The 17,083-nt window shown below is 39.3% G+C and overlaps 1 protein-coding gene across 1 annotated transcript in view; it reads left to right on the top strand.

Annotated features, from left to right (window-relative positions):
- Nucleotides 1-7,180: 7,180 nt before the first annotated feature.
- The window catches only part of PRG4 (proteoglycan 4), a 43,512-nt gene continuing 33,609 nt past the window's right edge, over nt 7,181-17,083 (top strand). Inside the window, exons 1-4 of the mRNA XM_045027148.1 lie at nt 7,181-7,221; nt 8,011-8,108; nt 12,078-12,200; nt 15,680-15,799. Of these exons, the coding sequence (XP_044883083.1) occupies nt 7,181-7,221; nt 8,011-8,108; nt 12,078-12,200; nt 15,680-15,799 (382 nt within the window). The remainder of the gene's footprint in view (nt 7,222-8,010; nt 8,109-12,077; nt 12,201-15,679; nt 15,800-17,083) is intronic.

Raw genomic sequence — 17,083 nt, 5'->3', positions numbered from 1 at the left:
AATCAAGTCCTCACATCAATTTGGCTACTTGACTCCAAGTTTAACACATTTGTTAGACCAAAAAATATACAAACCCGTTTTTAAAAGGAAACTTTTCAGGAGTGGCTGTATTTGTGGAATGGTAACAGGGTACCGCATATTAAGCATCATTTCAAACACAGCCCAGATGGGTGATTACCACATTTTAAGAAAAATCATGTTTGTCTGTTCACTAGTCAAGAGTTGTATCTGCATCTGATCTGCAAAAGCGATTTGTGGATATCCGCAGATGCAGATATCTGCGGATGTAAAGGGGATATCAACAGATTTGCAAGGCTCTACTTTCAGTACAGCTCCTGGTGGGCATGCAATCATATCCTAAAACCACCACAAATCAAACTAACTGGCCAGATTCAGGGAGAAGCCAAGGCTGAACAGGCATTCAGATTAATCTGTTCAGGTCAGAGTTATGTTACGCTGGCAGAGGATCAATGTTGGGAAGACATTAACGTAAATAAAGGATTTCACTCTCCAAAATTGTTCAGATGGCATCTTTTAACAGCACAGCATTCACTCACGTTCTTTTCAAACATACTCTTCTCATATGCAACAACAACTTGAAAAGGGATTTCAGGTGAATCCTCGTTTAAAAAAAAGGTGGGGGGGAGAATTGACAGAAATCAGCTATGGCACAAGTGCTATTTACTTTAATTATCTGAACTTTTGTTGTTGTTGCTTGTTCAGCAGCAACCAAACCCTATAGGCACCTAAAAATTGCTCATCGCCTAAAGTTTTACAGTAAAAGTTCCCTAAGACATCTCTATTTCTGCCTCTAGCGTGTGCATTGCATCCCCTTGCCAGGTTTCCAGATGCCTAAGCCCCACAGTGATGCACAAACTGGGAAAAGATAGGCATTCCTTTGCTTACCTTGCCTGTGGGGCCCAATCCCAAAAGCATGCTCAGACCTCGCCTACGGGATTGGGCCCCTATAGGCGAGCTTCCACTGAACAGATGGGGAGCAGGGAGGCCCAGTGATTCTTCCATTATTTATCCACAATGCAACAGCTTCAACACTGGGCCAGAGAAAGCAAGCAAGAAAAGGAATGACTATGTAGTCTGGTGGTTAAAGCACTTACATGGGAGACCCAGAATCCAGTTCCCTGCTCGAATGGTTTTTTAAATTTTTTTAACCACAGTGGAACAGCTTCAGCAGGAGAGACTGAGGGAGCCCCACATCAGAGTAACTTAGACTGTCTTAGGCAGTCACCTGAGAGGTGGTAGATCCCTGTTTCACTCCCTTCTCCCTCTCAGGTAGAGGGAGGATTTGAACTGAGGAGCTCTCATATTCCAGTGAGTCCACTGGGCTAAAAGACACAACATCGGTCCTTCTCCCCACCCCTTGGTTTCTTGCAAAGATGACTCAAGTGCCTCATGCCAAGAGAGAGCTTGCAGCTGGGAATCCCAAGCAGAGGGAGGCATCTTCCTGCCTGGACATAGGCATCTATCTCTGTGATAGCGGTGGGGGTTAAAACACAGCCCTCGGACCAGCATCTTCCATTGGCTAGTTAGGCAACTTCCTGTCTAGTATTCTGGCTTTTGTCAATCACATTCTAAGGTGTCTCTCTCTTCCCATTCATTGTATTGGAAACCTAAGGACCTAACTCAGGCTCTGTGGTTCACAGTATCGCTCCTGTGATTTTCGAGGTGCCATAATGCTGAGCATTGCAATGCCTAAATCCCATTGTGGATCTTGGCCTGAGTGAATGGGCTAAGGTCACATAGAACTTGAAGAGAACAGGGAATTGAGCCCAGATCTTCAGAGGTCCTAGTCCAGTACCTAACCTCAAGACCACCCTTACTCTCCATTTTGATAAACTGTTGCAACTAATATGATAGTATGAACCAGTGTTTAAATAGTTTATGTGGAGAAAAGGACTGTGCAAAAGAATTACTAGAGCATACCTAGTACCGGCTCTAAGGCCAGTCATACAGCTCTCTTTCTCTAAAAACACCTTGGACTTTTCAGCATGAGTTAAACAAAGCTAACAATTTTGTTAAGGAAATCCAAAAGGTCTTCAGTGTACAGCACTGTCTTATGTGACAAGAATGAAAGATGTCATCAAAATCATTGCTGTCTTTATCCAGACTGAGCTACCTCTGTAATTAAACTTTACATATGCCCCTATATTAGGGCTGTCAAAGGACTACAACAGTGCCATGTGAATACCTGTTCTCACTTTCATGTGACACTGCAAATAAGTAGCAGGCAGCATTATCTCCCGTAAATGTAAAATAACTTGTTTGTCTTAGCAATTGGCTGAATAAGAAGTAGGACTGAGTGGATTTGTAGGTACATTGTTTCGTTTTTGCGTGCAGTTATGTAAAAAAATAATCATACATTTGTAAATTGCACTTTAATGATAAAGAGATTGCACTACAGTACTTGTATGAGATGAATTGAAAAATACTATTTCTTTTGTTTATCTTTTTTACAGTCCAAATATTTGTAATCCAAAATAATCACATAAAGTGAGCACTGTACACTTTGTAGTCTGTGTTGTAATTGAAATAAATATATCTGAATGGAGAAAAACATCCAAAATATAAATAAATAAATAAATTTAAATTGCTATTCTATTATTGTTTAAAACTACAATTATTTTTTTAATTGAGTTAATTTGTTTTGACTTAATTACTTGAGTTAACTGAAATTGACAGCCCTATCCTATATGTTTACCTGATCACATTCTCTCTCATTACTGATGTTTAACAGGCGCTTCCTGGTGCTGATTAAGGAACACTTGAGCAGATTGGTTGATTTGGGCCCCACTAGGAATGGGCTCTTAAATTTAATTCAAGGATTTCAAAGCACTTTACAGATTTTAACTAAATAAGCCTTGCAACAGTCCTGGGAGGTAGGCATGCATTATTAACCTCGTTTTATGGATGGGGAAACTGAAGTGCAGAGGTTAAGGCCCAGACACTCAAAGGCATTTAGGTGCCTAGGCATCTAAATGCCTTTGAATATCTGAGTTTAAGTGTCTTGTCCAAAGTCACACAATCCGTGGCATACCCAATAATAGGCCACCAAGCTCCTCACTCCCATGCACTAACCACTAGATAATGCTTCTTCCTAATCTTTCCCTTTGCAATCATTACAGATGTAGAGAGTAACATTGTAAACAAACAAACCAAAAAGTTGGTTATGTCCCAATAGCAGAACACTAATCCCTGAAAAGAGTTTCTGGCTGCACTTCTCCACCATCTCTTCCTTCATACACTCCCCACTCATGGCCTCACTAAGGGTATGTCTACACTGCAACTGAGAAGTGTGATTGCAACATGTGTACACATATCCAAGCTAGTTTTGACTAGCTAGTGAACTAAAAACAGAAATGTAGCACTGGTGGCACAAGCATGAGCTATCTGCCCAAGTATGAGCCATATGCCCAAGTATGAGCCATCTGAAAGCCTAGGTACATACTCTATTTTTAGTGCACTAACTCGAACAGAGCTAGCGAGGGTATGTGTACCCAAGATGAAAATTACACCTCCAACTGCAGTGTAGATATACCTGTGGTCTCCCCAAGGAGCAGTGTGGTTCTACACTGCTCCCTCTGCCTGCCTGTGGGCAAATCACAATCTTTAGCACCAAAATGTGCATCCATATCAGAAACAGTCATTTTCCAGATTGCACTAAATGACTGAGGGCAATATGGGTATTCCAGTTAGGCCTAGGTCTTTTTATTTCTACATTATTAATCTAATTGTACAAGCACTTTATGAATATTCTTTCTGTGAGGATTATTCAGGAATCATTAGTTCATTTTAAGTTACTGCAAGTCAATTTTTTCAATTCACCAACCTTTTGAATTTTTGATTTTCTGAAAAAATTCAAAATTATTTTGCAAAAAGTTTTCCATCATTTTTCAACCAGCTCTGATCTTACAGTGCTCAGTTACTGTATACAACACAATTCCTTATTCTGTAATAATAATAATACAATACTAACAGTTTGTCTTTTTATGGCACTGTTCACCTGAGGGTCTCAAAGCACTTCACAAATATTACTGAAACCTCACAACAACCAAAAAAGATAAGTAAAAGATATGTTCAGGAGCGATCACACCACCTATCAGTTACAGGCTGTATGTAGATTAGAGTCCTGATCCAGCAATGCAATAAATAAGCATCTGCTTAACTTTAAGCACAAGTAGTGTAATTTATGCCCCTGTTTAAATGCAAGTTTTGCTGAAGGCCACGTCGGGTAGGAAATAAAGGGGGAGAGGGATTGCTCAGTGGTTTTTAGCATTAGCCTGTTACACCTAGGGTTGTGAATTCAATCCTTGAGGGGGGCCACTTTTATTTTTCAGGACGGAGGGACAGCTCAGTGGTTTGCGCATTGAGCTGCTAAATCCAGGGCTGTGAATTCAATCCTTAAAAGGGCCATTTAGGGACGTGGGATTAAAAATCTATCTGGGGATTGGTCCTGCTTTAAGCAGGGGGGTTTGGACTAGATGACCTCCTGAGGTCCCTTCCAACCCTGATATTCTATGAAGAACATTATTAAACCACCTCACAGTTTGACAGAAATCAGCACTACTGGCAATCTCTGCTCAAGATTGGATTAGCTGAAAGTTTTGTAGCTCTGAAGGGTAGGGAAACTTGCAGAGTATTGGCTCAGATTCTAAGCCTGGCTCACACTAGTTCTAAAGAAACTTCGTGAGCATTCAAGTTGACTCAAATGTAAATAAAATAAAATAAAACACATTCAAACTGAACATAATTGCAGGTGAATCAGCGTGAACATCCAGGCTGGGAGAGCCTTTCCTCACACTGGTGTTTTGCAACAGCTTCTTTCATCAGAAAATCCAACATCTGCATTCTCAAATGATATATAATGCAATAAAATATTTTATCAAATTTAATACATCTATAAGATACAATAAGTCCAATAGCCAAAACATAATTACCCATCTTCATTTTTAATATATGCCTCTGGCCTTATTTCTTAGAATGATTTAATACAATTCTAGCAGTACTAAAGGAGGGCAGGCATTCATTCTGTTATATGGGTTTTGTTTTTCTTTAGTATCTGATGCTTTTTTCTTATGAGACTTTGCTGATGCCATTATGAATTGGCTGTCATAGGCTCTTAGAAACTACAGATGGAAGAGTCTCAATTAGGTCACTTTTTCCACCCCATGGATGTCAGTGCAAGACTGTTCTCTACAATTTATTCTCAAGTGCTTTGTCCAGTCTAGTTTTAAATGACTCAAGCAATGGGGCTCTTGCTATTTTCCAGGCGAGACTATTTAATCACAATAGGGCTAGTTGCATCCCTTGGGACCACCCTAACCAATTTCTTCTCCTTTCCTGGCTTAAAATATTTATAGATAGTTCTCCTATTCCTCCCCACCACACACTTTCATTGTCAAGTAAATTTCTCACTGAGTCAACTGGTGAAAAAAAATGAACTGAAATGCTATCTCTAGATAATAAATATAATATAATGGTACTACCTCCAGTGTGAGATTGTGAATAAATCCTGTAACTTTTCAGCACCTCGGTTTCCCTTTCTGCAAATAATGTTTACCTTGCAAGCACATTGGGAGGATTGTTTGTCAAGTGCATTGAGATCCTTAGATAAAAATGTTATATGCATCAAATGTATCATGTATGTTACTCATGACACATTGGATAATTAGTTCATCCTAGTATATTTACAGCAATATATGAAATGTCTGAAATCATATCCTTTGTAGGGTAAGTGCAATACCTATCTCTATTCACAATATATTGTTCAAAGTGCTTTTTTTCAAATAGGAGGGTTTCCATTTTTTTATGTTGGTCCTACTCAGGCCTGGCCCTAAGTGTTTTTCCATGTTGGAAAATATTTTTGGTACCCTTCATCCCTCATAGCCAAGTGGGTGGGGGAAACACGCACACACACACACACACACACAGAGACACCCCTCCCTCCCTCCCTCCCTCGTTGAGTGAGATGTGGCACCCTTCTTTCTCCCTCTCGCCCCCGAACACTGATTTGGCAACCTTGGAAGTTGGCACCCCGGGCAATTGCTCTGATTGACCATGCCTAAGGCTGGTCCTGGCCTTATTCTAATGTCCTCAGAATATTGGAAAAGAGCACTTTTATAAAATGAAAGAAATAACATAAAACTTAGTTAATTAAATGATACAAGTGTGCTTAATAGATTATGGAATGTAGATGACTATAAATGTACACAGGGAGTTTTGAGGCATTTGCCCATGTCATTAAACTATATTAATCTCAAAGCAGTTCTGTTATTACCAAATAATTAATCTGGTACAAGCCATATTGACCCTAAGTGAGATAAGCACCAAGAATGTGCTTAAATCTCTCCCTAATTCAGGAGAAAACCTAAGCAACTACTTTCCTGAACAGGGAATCTTTGCCTAAATGGGGCCAATTAAAAGTTTGAAGGAACCCATCTATAGCGTAATTTAGTTCAAAAAAGCAGGGTATGTACATAATGCTCCAATGTTCTGAATCTGTTCAATAGGGAATAGATAAGGATATTGATTATCAGAGTAATTTGAGTGTCTACATTAATGCTTAAAATTTATCACATGATCTGCATTGGGTAAATTAAAGATTGGACCAAATCCTTCAATTTTTAGCCAGTTCTTACTCAGGAAAAAAAATCCCATTCAATTCAATGGGAAGTACCAAGTGTGGACTGCAAGATTTGGTCCATTTTTTGGTACCATATGAATTAAGTATTAATAGTATTACAATTGTTCCTTAGAAGTATTTGAGAAGAAATACTGGTATTAATAGCACATAATAGTGCATCATTTTAAACTACTGTTTGATTTGATAGGAAAGAAAATATATTCAAAGTTTGCCTGCAAAGGTTTGCTACTGCTGTGCAATACGTCTAATCCCTACCAGATAATTTACTGTCAAAAGATAATTTGTTCATTTCACTAAAAAATTAAAATTGTGTTTTGACTAATAAGTCTACATTTAATTCATTAATATATTTTTGTAGTCATTTTTCTTAATCAGAGTGTTTTCCAGATGTTGCTTAAGTCTAGCCATCTGGAACCTTTTCCAAATAATGTGGAAACTTTGCTGTCATAGGTTGTCACTGTTGGTTTTGTCTAACACGTTGGGTAATTAGTTCATCCCAGTATATTTACAGCAATATATAAGATGTCTGAAATATCCCTGAAAGCAGACATAACCTTTATAAGGTAAGTGCAATAACTATCTCTATTCACAATATTTTGTTCAAAGTGCTCTTTTCCAAAAAGGTGATATTCTTTCCTGAAGGACCTAGAATGGAGATAACCATTTGTATTTTGCTTTTGCAAAATGAACCACTTTTATCCCGCATCCTCACCGAACATCTTTATATTTCTAAACCAGTGGTTTTCAACCTGGGGTCTCTAGACTAGGTGTAAGATTTCCAAAGGGGTCCACACCATCATTTGCATATTTTAAAGGGTGCACAAATGAAAAAAGTTTAAAACCACTGTTCTAAAAAATAATGAGATGTCTGGGTAACAGTTTGTTGGATTACATTTTTACCTACTCTATTGATTAATTTGTCTGACAACCTCTGTTTTGACAGCAATTTTTAAAAATATAATTTTTTTACCAGTAATATATCATTAGCAATTGTTATCTTGAAATTATTGTAAAGAAAAGAAGCTTTAATAAATGTATCTAATTTACTATGTTCCTCACATTTAGGGACTCCTAGAAAACTAACTCCATTAATTGCTATAATTTACAGAAACAGACTTTAAGTAATGATATTTACGTTTATTTTTTCTACAAAGTTAATGCATAATCAACTTATTAGGAATTCCATGGCGTAATTCTGTGTTATCAAGTTCTCTATATTTTCAAACTGATGTTCAAGTTGTTATGTGACTTTTATTAGGTACTAAAGCATTCATTTGCATTTTATTTTTTAGTATAAACTAATGTTTCATATAGTGGTCTGAGAGTATTTTAAATATAGTGTTTCTTTTCAGGCAGGATTCAGTACCTAAATTAACCATGGTGTGGAATATATATTACATATCTCTGGTGTTGTTTTCAGTATCCTTGATTCAGCAAGCTTCTTCTCAAGGTATTGTAAAATACAAAGCCGAAGCAAGGCTGTTTGGAATATTTGGAAAAATAAATTAATAAAGATAAACAATTCCTTCATTGCAAACATGTCTTAAGAAACTACTACATTTTACAACTAATTTACCAACATGGGTATCATGATTCAGTTTGCCAAAATCTGAGAATCTTTTAAAACATATGTAATATAAATTGATCTTTTAAGTGGAATAATTTGTAAATCTCAATGTTGTAAAATGTATATGTACATGCTGTGTGTGTATCTATAACTCTCTTTCTGTAGATATAGGCTGCATATCCTATTGCCCTCTAAATGATATAGTTAGTCAAATCCATTGCTGATATAATCCAGTGAAGTACTTGCAATTATACCACTGATTCATTTGGCCAGGAGTGGTTAGATACTGATCAGAATCATAACAAGGCATGTACATAACATGCTAACTAAATATTTTCCTTCTCAGTAACATATTATCTGAACACACTTTTGATGCTACCATGCAATCTTCTAGTAGCATTAATTTCTCTAATTATAAAAAGAACAGGAGTACTTGTGGCACCTTAGAGACTAACAAATTTATTTGAGCAAAAGCTTTCGTGGGCTACAGCCCACTTCATCAGTGTTGCATCCGATGAAGTGAGCTGTAGCCCACAAAAGCTTTTGCTCAAATAAATGTGTTAGTCTCTAAGGTACCACAAGTATTCCTGTTCTTTTTGCGGATACAGACTAACACGGCTGCTACTCTGAAACCTGTCTAATATTATAGATTCTTTTAATTTCTCTCTTAAAACTCGGCATCTACTAACCAAGATAGTGTCTTTTTCGAAAAATGGAAGGAACTACAGTATAGCAAATATTAAGCTTGCTGCTATAATTCTTAAGCAATTTAAATACTTAAGTTTCTACAGTAGCCGATATTACATAGTTGTATAGCAGTAACACAAAAAAGTTCTCAACAGCTCTCACTCCTTACAAATTTTATCTACAGGGGACTCTGGGCCTGATGGAACTCCCTTTCAAGTGAGTGGGAATTTTTGCATTGATTTCAACAGGGATCAGACACTCACTGCCAGGAAAGAATACACTAAAACCAATTGTGGTTTTGTTGGGTTTTTTTTTTAAGAAATAACTTCTCATCCTACAGTTCATAAAATTGTCTTTTAATCTTGAATCCAGATTTCACCTATGTTCTCTCCTCACCCATCTCTCTTACATGGAGAGGCAACTGTGGTGTAACAAGCTATGCATAAGGCTGGTAGTGATGAGACATGGGTTCTGACTCTTTCACCTACTCATAGTGTTCCCTTTGACAAATTACTTCACCTTAGAACTGCAGCTACTCTTTGGAATACTGGAAGTGAACATAGTTGCTTGCCTTTGTAATAAAAAGTGCTATGTAAATGCAGAGTTTAATTATTATTTTTATCCCAACTCCTCCCCTCCTCTTGATACACACACACATGTACAGTGTTTGTTGTTGAAAATTTTTCTTGTCTCTAGTGCTGTGTTATGTGTTGTTTCTTATTGCTTCTCAACATTTCAATTCACTGTCTTGAGTCTTTTTTTCAGCTTGTTTACTAAATGTACAGTCTCCTGGTTCAGATTTAAGGATGCTTCACCTGCATATTTCAATTCCAGAAGGGGAGGCTGTTAGTACGCTAGTGTGTTTTCATATACTGGGGGTATTGTTCCAAGATGATTGTATGATCTAGAAGAACAAGATAATGGACTGCAATTAGAAGTTGTGGTGGTTTCATTGTGAAAACAGTCGTATCTGTCACTTAGGGTTTCATCTCTAAATGCACAGCTAGGGAGTTCCCCCACTATCTTTGATTATCCGTGATCTCCCAGCATTGAAACCACTCTGTAAGATGAATGTTACTCCCCTGAAAATAAAGAATCCACATGAACAAAAAGAATATATTTTATCCTGTTGTGCTGGGCAGGGACCCAATGATTCCTAAATTCTAATCCTAGTTCTGAAACTGACTCCCTTTCTGACATCAGGCAGTCCCTTAAAGTGCAGTCTTGTTCTGAAAAGTGACTGTAAGAACAACATCACAGGATTCCTTTGTATTCCATCAGCGTACAAGCAAAACAACTTTTTTAAATGAGCAGCCTTGCAAACTCAACCTGAGATCTGAAAGTCAACCAGGGTTGTCTTCTGCTCCTACACATCATCACCAGTAATAAAGATTATACAGCCCTAATTATGCTGTCAGGGGCACCTATGCATCTCCAGTGCCTTCTGATTCTGCATTTAAGGTATGTCTTCTGGACTATTGGAACAAAAGCAGTGAAGACAGTGCAGCATAGGTAGTAGGAGTCCAGCACACACATGGGTCCCTAGCCTGATCTGAAGCCCATGCTGAGCTATCTTCACTGTTGGTGCCTGTGCTAGCTTGATAGCTTTTTCTGTGAAGACAGACTCTTGGTTATATCTCTGTAACCGCACAGAGCCTTCACTGAGATAGCACAAGTGTCATTGAAAGCCGAGTATGGCCTTCAGAATTTCTGTTCACTGATGATAAGCATGCAAAAATTTAGCTTGCTTTTCAGATCCCAGGTTGAGCTTGCAGTGCTGGCAGTTGGAAAAAAATAATCTTTTATTTGTAATTGGAGCAAATTTGTTCTGGAAGTCACCAAACAAAATAAACATTGAAAGCCACACAGAGCCATTTTTACAGTTCTTTTCAGAGCAGAACTGCACTGTCTCAGTGTTCCATCTGGAATGCATTACTTAATTTTTTGCAAAATGTTTTGAAGAAGTAAAACTTTCTATTCATGTTAAACATTGTCATCATCAGTGGGATGCAAAATTAAAGGTGAGATGGAAAACAAGTGTCATCTTACCAGTCACTTCACCAACATAAAAAAAATCTTGCTTCTTCTAAGCTATGACCAGTAAAATACAAATGCTGATAGCTCACAATTCAACTGACTCATTCAGTATGACAGACAGCCATGCACCAATCCCCAATTCAACATACTCTCAAAACTAGGACAACTGAGTCGGCAAACACAGTACTGGATGCAGACCTGAACCACATAGTTGTCTAGGGTGACCAGCAAGTGTGAAAAATCGGTACGGGGGTGATGGGTAATAGGAGCCTATATAAGAAAAAGACCCACAAATCAAGACTGTCCCTATAAAATTGGGACATCTGGTCACCCTACAGTTGTCCTCTATCTATTTCCATAATACACCAAACCAAAACTTCAAACCTCAAAACCCCTGAATGTCTTTGCATCTGTAAGCTCAGGCTCATTTCTAATTTTAAACTAGAGTATGATTTTATGCATTGTGATAGTATGACCATAGCTAGGGTGACCAGATGTCCCATTTTTAAAGGGACAGTCCTGTTTTGGGGGACTTTGTCTTATATAGGAGCCTATTACCTCCCCTACCCCCATCCCGTTTTTTCATAGTTGCTATCTGGTCACCCTAACCATAGCTCAGCACTCTAGATCTTAGTATTCAATATAGCTCAAAGAATACACACAAATTAACATGTTTTGGGCCCACTCCAACTCCCAGTTAATGAGTTTTGCCACTGATTTCAGTGGGAGCTAAACAACTCTACATTTTTTTCACATGCAGGCGATATATTTTGGTTTAACTGGAAAGAAGAAACCTGCCTCCTACAAGCCACATCAGGGTTTGACTTAAATTAGTGCATCCAAACTTTGAAAATATCCCATAGCAGAAACCTTTTCTTTTGAACTCTGGATAATGCAACTATTATACTCCCTAATTTAGGGCCCAATCCTAGGCCCACTGTAGACAATGGAAAGACTCCTATAAATTTCAGTGGGAGATGGACTGGGCCCATTGCTTTTTTTTTTCCCTTAAGGATTTCATTTGCTTACTCATTATAAGCAAAACCATTTTACTACTTTGCCATTCGCTGTTTCCTTACAAACCATTCTAGTCTGGCAATGCTTAAAACTAGTATTGTATGATTTTAGATTTATCAAGCTGTGCAGGGAGATGTGGGGAAGGGTATTCTAGAGAGGCTCCCTGCCATTGTGATTATAGCTGTCTACACTACATGGAGTGCTGCCACGATTACAAGAGAGTCTGCACAGAGGGTAAGTGGTTAAACCCAGTCAGTTTCTATGATGATGAGCTCTGCTCCTATTTCCTTTTGCACTTGTACCTTGTTCTTTTCTCAATGTTTATACGTCTTTCGCTTTACTGCGTCTCTCGTTTCCTTCTCATAAATGTTGTATCATGTCTGAATAAAAGGTTTTCACAGATAATCACTTCAAAAAGTCCAGTATTCACATTTACAATAATTGGGCCATCACTAAGAAAAGTGCCCTGCTTTTAAGACTGGCAGAGCAGCACAGAAGGGGTTAATATTTTACCTGCAATTTGGGTCCAATCCTGTTCAGTGCTTTTTAAAAAAACTTTTTAAAGCAACATTTTAAAAACCGCGGGGGGCCAAAGGCCATGATTCAAAGCCCAGTGAAGTCAATAGGAGTCTTTCAATGGACTTTGCATCAGATTGTGCTATCAATTTTTAAGCCAAAAATCACTACTGAATAAGGTATTCCTGTTTAAAAAACTGATGGCTTAATATGGACCTATGCATTCTAAAGAAAAAGTACCATATATACTTGATCATAAGCCGGTTAGTTTATGAGCCGACCCCCACAAGATGGATAAGTAAAATGTTTATAACTCGTTCATAAGCCGACCCTATAATTCAGGGGTCAGCAAACTTTGGCTCCTGGGCCATCAGGATAAGCCACTGGTGGGATGAGATGGTTTGTTTACCTCGAGTGTCTGCAGGCACGGAGGTAAACCTAAGTAAACAAAGTGTCCCAGCGCGCCAGCTGCTCACCCTGACGGGCCGGGACAGCAACTGGTGGGGAAAATTTGGGGGTGGAGAAGCTGGGAGTCAGGGGAGTAACCCCTGTGACCACCCCCCACATGACCCCACCCCTAGCCCGGGACCCCCACACTCATCCTATCCCATCCCTGCCCACCTTATCTGGGGAGGGCCTCGGAGGATGTCTCTGACCTGGCTGGAGTTGCTTCTGGGCGGGCCAGACTGGGCGGCGCGGCCACAGCCTGCTCTGGGGGACAGGGCCGAGCGGCATGGCTGCAGCTGCTTCGGAGGCTGGGGGGGAGAGCAGCATGGCCAGAAGTGGAGGGACTCCATCCCCGCCTCTTCCCTTCTGGCTCTGCTGCCTCTCCTTGCTCCCTCTGTTGGGGAGCTGCATCCCACCTCTCCATCTCTATACCCGATCATAAGCCGCCCCCTTCTCTGGTGCTTCCCTTTTTTACTAAAAAAAATTCGGCTTATGAACAAGTATATACGGTAGTTGAAATTTGCCACCTTAAAAACTCACTTCTGTTTCCATTTGCTGAGTCCATGTAGTTGAAAATGTTGTGTGGGAGACTGATGGAGAAGAAGACAGAATGAATACTGGACTTAGATATATTTCTCCTATAATCAACATGCCACTGAACAATGCAAATATGCGTGTTTCAATCTGTTTTTACAAGGATTTTGGCAAATTAGGTTAATTGTGAGGCAGCAATGCATTAAATTCATGTTTATGACTAAGCGTTTGTCTACAGAGTGCATTAATCTGCACCAGAGGGATGTGAATTCTAGGGTGCACAAGTGTGTCACACACTAACTAGCCTGTGTGGACTCTGCTGGTGTGCATTAAAAGTTTGTTACATTAATATAGTCCTGTTTAAAACAATACTATGTTACCGTGCACTGGGGAACTTTGTGTGTGTGTGCCAGCAGGGTCCACATGGGCCAGTTAGTGTGCAACATGTTACCGTGCACTGAAACATTCTAGGGTAGAATTTTTTAGTTCTATCATTACAGAATCATAAGCCGCACTCTATTACTCTTACTCATTCTAAGTGGTACATTACTGCACAAATAGCCCTATGGAAGGGACCTGCATTGTGGTTAACCCAGTCATAAATATTAAACTGAGTGTATTGATGGCTCACATAAACCTGATTTGAATAAGACAAAACGTTAACCTGCTCAGCGATTTCAATATTCCTTCAATTCTCTTGAATGATACGTTGGTCTGAAATTAAATGTTGCAGATTTTCTTTATTATACAATAGCCTGTTTAGTTACTACAAGCCAGATTTTTAAAGGTCCAGAGGTAGACAGGCAGTGTACCTAAATCACTTTAAAAATCATGCTCTCCGTGATTTTAAAAATGTTGCCATATGTTCTGTTTGCTGAGCACACTGGCCCTGATCAAGCAAAGCATTTAAACATGTGCTTAACTTTAAATATGTGAGTAATCCCATGGAGCATAATGACTGACTGACTGATTTTGGCATTAGCAGGATGTCAGAGAGATGTTTATGAATTCAACTTTTCTTATCACTGTAATTTAAGGGCCAGCTTCTGATCTCATTTACAGTGGTACATATCGGGAGATAAACCACTGACATCAGTGGAACTACTCTGGATTTCTACTGGTGTAAGTGAGGTCAGAATCTGGCTGTAAGTTATCCTACCAGCACTTAGTTAATATTTAACCTAAAATAGGATTTTGAGCCCTGCACATAATCAGAGCTGAACTTCAATAGGAAGTTCAGGCACAGCGAGGCTACAGGATTGCGTTCATTGCCTGTATGCTAAACAGTGTAACTACCAACTGATTGCTTGTTTTGATCCCGATTCTGGGAGGTACTGAGTAACACACATCCTATACAACATCAACAAATATGTTACGATATTGTAAACATTTAAGGCCAAATGTTGTCCTTAAATGTGTAATTTATATAAAATACTGATGTCAATGGGAGCTGCACACAATCTTGCAAGCAGATAAATTGACCATTACTGTTTATTATGCAGTGCAAGAAACCTAGTGGTTATTAAAAGTTAAGCCCCAATGGATTATTAAGAATAGATAACAATTCAAAATGAATTAATACTATATAATTATACATCTAAATATTAGAACTGATATGTTATGAAAAGGTACAAAAATAATTTTGTATTTAATTAACGTTGGGGACAAATTTGCAGAAAAGGACTGTGTAATTTTCTATGCATAGCCATTTGCACGTTCCAAAAATAGCATGTGTATGTCAGATAGTCTAACCTATGACATGTTCAAGCAAATCCTTTTTTTCATGTGCACTATTTTTAATGTTGGCGACACAAATAATTGCTCATGGAAAATGGTGTACAGATTGAAAATCTGGCCCAGTATAATTTTTTTGTTAAATCTAAATTCAGTCCCTATTTGAGACATTTTACATCTGATCCAATATTACACAGACATCACATCTGACTAGGAGGAAGGAAATCCTGTTCAAAGGAACCTTCTTATAGTGAACTCTGAGATAATGAAACAGCTTCTAGTGAAGCAGAATGTAAATTCTAAATTGTTTCAGTACACCACAATGTGCAAACTGCAGTTCCAGTTCCAGAGCATGATTCCCAACCCACTGAAAGCATTTATATCAACAAAAATGAATGACTTCACTATAAAAGGGTTCCACTGTACAACAACAACAACAAAAGCAGGCTATAATGCTGAACCTCTTGCTTTGACTTGCGTAGAACTCTCCTGTAAAGGACGCTGCTCTGAATCTTTTGTAAGAGGGAGAGAATGTGACTGTGACGCAGACTGCGAAAAATATGGGAAATGCTGTCCAGACTATCAGAAACATTGTGAAGAAGGTGAGTGTACGTTCCTTATAAATGGCTTTCTGTATTTAATATAGCTGCCTAAGTGTTGTAGCCCTAGGCGGTGAGTTATATGGGCCCATGGTGCCCGTGCTCCACCAATATTCAGGAACACAAACCCAGCTCCACCAATGTTTGTGCTTATATTTTCAGAGCCGTCCTATCCATAGGATGGACCAGGGCAACCAACCTGGGCCCCACGCTTTGGGGGGACACAGGGTCCAGGGCAGCCTGGAGGGTTAGTGGGGGGCCTAGCACTGGCAGCAGCAAGTGACTCGGCCCCAGCCCACCCCTCTCCACCCACCCCTGCTCTGCCCCCACTCCACCCCTTCCCCCATACCTCCCCACCTCATTCCAGCTTCCGTCCCCTCCCCTGAACGACACCCAGAGCTGGCGGGGCAGAGTGGAAGGGGCAGGCTGGGGCCAGGTCGCTTGCTGCTGCTGGTGCCAGGCTCCCCACTAATCCCCCAGACTGTCCTGGACCCTGCATCCCCCTGAAGCGCAGGGGCCACCCAAAGCATGGGGCTTCGGGCAATTGCCCCCGTCTGTACTATGGATGGGACGACTTTGCTTGGACCCATTCTGGGCACCACCAAAAATTATACAAACCTGGCACCCATGTAGCAGATTAACATATTTTGTACTTAATATTGCTCACATTAAAGGAATTTTCCCATTAACTTCAATGGAAATAGGCTCGATCATTCCCTTTCATTAACAGACCCCTCACATATGGAAAACAGGAACTATGAGGAGGTGATTAAATGAATGGTCTGGTTACATTCCTTTATCTGAACATAGATGCTCTGAAGTACCTACTGGCATTCTTCTCTGAATTAACTGCTCTGAGCTACCTTGTCTTCTAACTGTTAGTGCTTTCATGCAGCCCTTAACTAGTGATAAAAATTCTTTAACAAAACAGACTTTCTAGATTTTCTTAGAAGTAAGAGCTTTATTATAAACGGGAATTGCTGAAATCACCACAAAGCAAAGAATTTGTAGGGAATGATTTTAAAAAAATTTTTTTTTAGTCTTTATATGGAACATCCATACCCCCACAATTCTAGGCCCATCATTTATAATAGTACTTTCAAGCCTAGATTCTATGCAGGTATAACTCCACTGACTTCAATGTCATTACATGCAAACGTAGAATTTGAAGGTTTAAGTGTGGGGAAGTGGATGGCTCAGAGTACTGGTAATGGGATATAGTCTGAAATTTACTCTACCTGCAGAGAATCTGACTCTATGCACTTAGGGTACAGAGAGGTTAGACAA

This window comes from Mauremys mutica, chromosome 8 (genome assembly GCF_020497125.1).
Source record: "Mauremys mutica isolate MM-2020 ecotype Southern chromosome 8, ASM2049712v1, whole genome shotgun sequence".
Taxonomy (NCBI): Eukaryota; Metazoa; Chordata; order Testudines; family Geoemydidae; genus Mauremys; species Mauremys mutica.
This window is presented reverse-complemented; position numbering and strand designations above follow the sequence as displayed.